The 6898-nt window shown below is 49.3% G+C and overlaps 1 protein-coding gene across 1 annotated transcript; it reads right to left on the bottom strand.

Annotated features, from left to right (window-relative positions):
* Positions 1 to 4104: 4104 nt before the first annotated feature.
* On the bottom strand, positions 4105 to 4956 carry LOC107113167 (uncharacterized protein K02A2.6-like; the record flags this gene model as incomplete). The annotated part of the gene is made up of 2 exons (XM_015414443.1): positions 4105 to 4150; positions 4253 to 4956. Coding segments are annotated over 2 exons (750 nt in total), but the record flags the coding sequence as incomplete, so codon positions are not given.
* Between the last annotated feature and the right edge of the window lie 1942 nt (positions 4957 to 6898).

Here is a 6898-nt window from a genome sequence, read left to right as displayed (position 1 = left end):
GCAGGAACATCTGGGAGAAGATAGTCCTTCAGATACCCCACTCCCAAGCCATGTAAGACCTTAAAGGTCAAAAACAACACCTTGAATTGGGCTGGAGAGCAGGTCAGTAGCCAGTAGCTGTAATATCGGGATCACATACTCCCAATAGCTGGCCCCAACCTGCTGTCTAGCCAAGCATTCTGCACGAGCTGCAGCCTCCAAACATTTCTCAAGGGTAAGCCCAAGTAGAGCACACTGCAATAATCCAGTCTAGGGGTAACTAAGGCATGGATCACCATGGCCTGAGTGACCCAGGAACTGGAGCAGCTGACACAGCAGTCAAAGCTGGGCAAAAGCGCTCCACAGCTGTTGTGATAGAACTTATAATTTCAAGATATTCCCTTATATTAGTCTAGGGTGTTTAGTTTGAAGACCTTCCCTAAGGTCACATGTTCACATAAGCAATTCAGGTAGTTGAGAGTGCTTGCATAAGCTGGTTGGAGTTGCCGCTTGGATTACAACTGTTTGAACAACTCCTCGTTCTTCTGGTATCTATTTTGGAACCTGGAAATATTAGAACCAGCCACCCGATTTTCTAGGGTGACCACTGTGTCAAGCAGCACTCCCAAGCTGCAGACATGACTTTTCAAGGGGAGTATAACTGTATCCAAGACAGGAGAGATCTCAAGTCCCAGGTCTGCCTTTGTAGTAAACCCAGAGGACCTCCGTCAGATCAGGATTCAGTTTCACCTCACATGGCATCATGTGACCTTGTTTTCCTTCCTAACCTGCCTCCGGGGCTCTTGCATGTTGGCTCTGCATCCACAGTAGGACAAACAGGGTGAATCTCTGAGAGTGCTATCCCATCCAGAGAATCAACTCTGTCCCTGCCTCTGTGAAAAATAAGAACAAATGGGTATCTGCTTGAGAAGTAGGCCATGGATTCAAAAGATCATGGTCTTACTTGCGGTGCTTACATAGCATTTTTTCCTGTGTGCTGCTAAAGCTTTTGATCTGAAGATGATATGATTAACAAAAGCAAAGAATCAAAAGAATCTGAATAAAGCTCTTGAAACCACCTTTTCAGAAAGCATTAAGAGATTTTTTTATTGCTTTTCTATGAAGGCTATCACAAACTCTCTCTGCTCTCTACAAAGTCTCTTAAGCTTATTTTCCCGTGAACTGGTAAACCTGGATCTACGCTGTACCACTTTAGATATCTCACATGATTTAACGTTTCTCCATTTTTTGGGGTGGGGGGGAAGTCCCTGTACAAAGAAAAGTAGTACGCAAGGGACAAGGTTTATTAAGAATATTGTCCTTGAAATGCTAGCGTCCTTTTTCTTTCTGTAGCAGGACATTCTACCATTTGAACCGCTACCTGCAGGCTCAAAAAGTTTTGGGACCCTTTTTCTATTGGTTCCATCCTGTAGGAGGTCCCAAGCAAGAGGAATAAAAAAGGGGGGTACTTGGGGTGAAGGAAGTGGAGAAGTGATCAGAAACTTTTTTAGATTCGTTCAGAATACAAGTGTTTTTTTTAATGAACTTTCTGTTTGTGTGTGTGTGTGTTTGTGAAGCATTCAGGGGAAAAATAATCTCTTTCCAAAGGTTCTGCTCCAGCCATATGCATGCATCTTAACATATTCTCGCAAAGAACAACGTGGGGAGGGACTGTAGCTCAGTGGTAGAGCATCTGCTTGGCACACTGAGGGTCCCAGGTTCAGTCCTTGACATTTGCAGTTATGAAAGGACCAGGCAGCAGGTGACGGGAAAGACCTCAGCCTGAGACCCTGGACAACCACTGCCCATCTGACAGACCAATGGTCTGATTCAAGCAGCTTCAAGCGTTCATGAGTGGGACTCATAGTTCCAGCACCACCTATGGCAGAATGATAGTTTCCAACCACTGCAGAAAGCCAATGGAAAATTCACACACACACCAATACATACAGGAACAAGAGTGAAAGTTACATCTGCACGCAACGACTGAGGGAACCACCTGTCATTTCCCCAGAAAGCATTTTCTTGGGGGTACCTTCTTTTTGGGGATGGGGGGCTGTAATTCAGACCCCATAAATCCAATCCTCACCAAACATGGTGGGCAAGCAGAGAAAAGTTAGTTAGAGAACCCCTGTGAATTTGGTATCTCTAGCACACCAAGCAGCCATTCTAGCAAACTATGAAACTCACAAACCAAAGCTGTTTGTTTGGCCCCTAAAAGTTTGTGATGGTCTGTGAAAGGCCACGAACTGAACTGAACTGAACTGAACTGCATTTTCCTTGTTTGTGCCTATCCCTATTTGAGGTCACTTAAGAGTCACCCCGGGACCCTAGCAGTTTGCCAGTGGGTGCCCTGGTACCCACTGACACCTTCCTTGGCGCCAACCAAGCATTTTTAGCAAGTGGGCAGGGTCAGATTGGATTTTTGCCCAGCAGGACTTCTGACTGAACACAGGAAATCTGATTGGCTGTGCGGATTTTTTTAAAGAATGTTTAATCAAAGCACAAGGATTTGCACCATGTGACTGGAGGTAAACTGATTGCATTAAAAATATTTTAAAACAATACGTTCATTTAAAAAGTCATCCTGTCAAGTGGAGTTTTTGGCCTGAAATGTTGAAGATTTACTAATGGAGTGATGCATGCCGATGCTCCCTGACGCGTGTTGTGGTTGGCTCTGCCTCTAAGGGCAGCCATTTTGTGGTTGCCAACAACTCCTGCGATAGACGTTTGGTGGTTGTGTCCGTCACCCTGTGTCAGAAGTTCAGAGGTGCCTGCAGGCTTAAAAAGGTTGGGGATCCCTAAGAGTCACAATGATCAGCCAGGCTTCCCACCTGTGTGCTGTCAAAAGTAAGAGGTTAGTGCCAACATTTTCCAACTAGGCACAGCATTTTGTTAAGAGCTGTGTGGTTAAGATGCACCTTGTTTATAAAAGAAACAACCCAAACTTGTCAGAGACATATAGGCAGTGCCTACACAAGATACCTAGGGTTGCCAGCCTCTAGCTGGGGTCTGGAGATCTCCTGGAATCACAACTGATCTCCAGCTATAGAGATCAGTTCCCTTGGGACAAAATGGCTGCTTTAGAGGGTATGCTTTGGGTTTCCCCACATTTGTTTTAATCGGTTCTGGCCCTATATATTTATCTCCTGATTCCCACATGCATGTAGCTTCACGTCTTGAGGCACACCATACGTGTTAGATCGCGCTAACAAAGGACTCGTAGAGTGATTCAGCAAGTGATTCAGCTTTATTTAGAAGTAACGAACAAGCACTAACTCAGTAAGAAACCAGAACAGAAAACAGTGGGAGCTTATGCTCCTTTTAAACATAACCGGGCTAATGTAGCCACGCCTATTTACAAATAACAACCAATGAGATTGCTAGAATAAAGACCAATGGGAGTCTTTCCCTCCTAGGGAATGGTACCGTTCTGATTGGTCGCTGTTACGAAGCGACCAATAGGAAGTTCGCTCAGAGGAGCCCTGGTCTGGCTCGAAGCTTAACATGGGAGTCCTATGAGGTGATTCATGTAATCATTTCAATACATTACAATTCCTCCCCCCTAAGTTAAGCCATCATCCCAATTGTTTTATTATTTACATACATACAATCAACCTTTGTACATCAGTTATTCCAACAGTATTTACATTCATAGTCCTTCAGATAAGTCGGCATTTGCCGCGAACGCTGGGACCTGCGGAGCGGTGCAGGCTCCATGGGCAGACAAGGTTGTGGGTCAGAGTGGGGTTCACTACAGCCTGGATCAGGCACAGACTCGACTGGGATTTCAGCCCCGCACACAGGGTTCTTCCCTGACTCGGGGACAGTACCGGGCCTTTCGGTACTCACCGCCTGCTCTGGGGGTGTCCACTCGACATCAGGGGATTCAGCCGTCGGAGAGTCAGCGCTGTCCCTAGCCCAACGTCTCCTTAACTGATCTATGTGGCGCCGCCATATTCGACCGTCAGCTAACTGCACCACATACATTCGAGTACCCACAGAGTCGGATATAACCCCAGGAAGCCATAAGTGCCCGTTTGCATAATTTCGTGCGAAAACCTTGTCCCCTTTTTCAAACATGCGCACCTTCGGTTGCGCCGTGGTACGCTCGGATTGCTCTTCAGTGAGGTCTGGGTGCATTCGGTTCAAACGGGTCGTGAGTCTCCGCCCCATTAACAATTCGGCCGGACTACGGCCTGTAGCACTACAGGGGGTGGTGTGCTGCAGCAAAAGAAAGGAGCCCAGCCTCTGGCTCCAGTCCCCTTCGTCCATTTTACCCAGGGCCTCTTTGGCCGTCCTGACCATCCGTTCGGCTTGGCCATTAGATGCCGGATGGAAAGGGGCCGAAGTCATTTGGCGTATGCCATTACTCGTGAGGAAGAGCCTAAATTCCTCAGACACAAATTGAGGCCCGTTGTCACTGACGATGACGTCAGGCAACCCGTGGGTGGCAAAAAGTCGGCGGAGCGCATGGATCACAGCAAGTGATGTGGTCGATTTCATATGCACGACCTCCAGCCATTTGGACATAGCGTCCACCACAATTAGGAACATTTGCCCTTGGAGAGGGCCAGCAAAATCTATATGCAATCTGGCCCAGGGTTTACCAGATGACTCCCAGCCTTGGGGTGTAGCTTGTGGGGGATCGGGTCTGACTTGCTGGCATTTGGGACACCCTCGTACCCATTCTTCGATCTCTTTGTCCAGCCCCGGCCACCAGACATACCCTCTGGCCAACGCTTTGGTGTGTACCATACCGGGGTGACCCTCGTGCAGCGACTCTAACACTCTCGTCCTGAGTTTGTCAGGAACCACCACCCTGTTCCCCCATAATACACAGCCCTTAGAAATGGATAGTTCATTTTGACGGCTTTTGTAAGGGCCGAACTCCGGTTCAACGCTTCCAACCGGCCACCCCCTCCAAACCCAGTTTAATACTCGGGACAGCACGCTATCCTTGGCCGTGTGTGCTGCAATGTCCCTGGATGATACCGGGGGTCGAGGAAGCTCCTCAATTGCCAAGACCTCACAGGCGGGGGCAGGGTCTGCGCCAATGTCCGGCACCGGGCACCGGCTGAGGGCATCCGCATGCCCAATCGCTTTCCCAGGCCGGTGCTCTAAGTCAAAATCATAAGCCTGCAAAAATATCGCCCATCTAAGCATGCGTGGGGACATGATGTTTGGCAATTGCTTATCGGGCGCAAAAATCCCCAGTAGCGGCTTGTGGTCAGTGACCAGCAAAAATCGTCTGCCAAAAATAAAATCATGGAACTTTTTGACAGCCGCTACCAACGCCAGACCCTCCTTGTCTATCTGGGCATAGTTCCGCTCTGCCGCAGATAGTGATCTAGAATAAAAAGCGATAGGCGCTTCGCTCCCATCAGGCATCAGATGGCTTAAAACTGCGCCTACTCCAAAAGGTGAAGCGTCAGCAGCTAACACCAGGAGCTTGTGTTCATCATAATGCGTGAGTACGGCATTAGATGTCAGCAGCTCCTTGACTCCCACAAAAGCCTTTTCCTCGGCCTGCCCCCACTTCCATTTTGCCTCCTTGTGCAAAAGCGCGTGCAAAGGGGCCGCCACTGATGCCTTATGCGGTAAAAACGCATGATAAAAATTCAGGAGTCCTAAAAAGGATTGGAGCTCCTTCTTACTCACCGGCCTGGGGGCGTTTTGGATTGCAGATACCTTCTCATCCGTGGGGTGGACTCCCTCTGCGTCAATGCGAAACCCCAGGAAGTCCACACTTTCCACCCCGAGCGTGCATTTTGAGCGCTTAACTCTGAGACCGGCATTTTGAAAACGCCTGAGGACCTCTTTAACCCGGTCCAGTAGTTCCTGTTCAGACCCGCCCGCAATCAGCACGTCGTCAAAATAGGGCACTGTGCCAGGTACCCCCCTTAGTAGACGTTCCATGAGGCCCTGAAAAATCCCAGGTGCTACGTTGACCCCGAATTGCAGCCTGTTCACTTTAAAAGCCCCTTGGTGGGTTACAATTGTTTGGGCCTCGGCAGCCTCCGGGGTGACAGGCAACTGCTGGTATGCCTGGGCCAGGTCAAATTTGGCGAAAATCTTGCCACCCCCCAGGGAAGCCAAAATGTGGCTTATTACCGGGACCGGGTACGAATGTTGCTGCAGCGCCTTGTTAATCGTACATTTGTAATCGGCGCATAGTCGTATGGACCCATCTGATTTGACAGGGGTTACGATCGGGGTCTCCCATTTGCTGTATGGTACTGGCTCTAAAACCCCTTGCTCAACTAGTTTGTCAATCTCTTTTTCCACCTTATGTTTGAGAGACACAGGTACTTTCCGATACTTCAACCTAATAGGTTTGACTGACGGATCTAAGTCAAACGCAACCGGGGGGCCCTTGTACCTCCCCAACCCTTCGGCAAATACATCAGGGAACAGGTCGTACAGCATGCCCCATTTATTTTCAGACATCCTGTTAATCCCAGAAATACCAATGCCCAATGGCTCAAACCAATCTAACCCTAGCAGGTTAACCCGGTCTCCCTCTGCAATCAGGAATGACAGTTTAACACATTTCCCCTTATACTCAACAGTAACAGAGTCCCGTCCGGCCAAGGGAATTCGGTTGCCCTGGAAGTCGGACACTCTGGTTCCCGCAGGCTGGAGCCGCCGCCGGCTTCGGTTCGGGAACAACTGGCGCCAGGACGCGGCAGAAATCACCGTCACGGACGATCCTGAGTCCACCTCCATTGTACAGGGTCGGCCGTCGAGGAGTGGAGTCACGGTGATCTTGCCCTGGCTGCTGGTGCGATTTACGGCCGATGCGCTCGACAAGGTCGCCGTCAACTGGCAGCTTGCTTCCGATGCTGAGGAACGGGTCTTGCCTTGGGTGCTGACTGGAGTGCCCCTCTGCGCTGACCGGTTGTTAGTTGAGGGATCC

The sequence above is a fragment of the Gekko japonicus genome, unplaced genomic scaffold, assembly GCF_001447785.1.
Source record: "Gekko japonicus isolate JY-2015 unplaced genomic scaffold, Gekko_japonicus_V1.1 scaffold1493, whole genome shotgun sequence".
Lineage (NCBI taxonomy): Eukaryota > Metazoa > Chordata > Lepidosauria > Squamata > Gekkonidae > Gekko > Gekko japonicus.
This window is presented reverse-complemented; position numbering and strand designations above follow the sequence as displayed.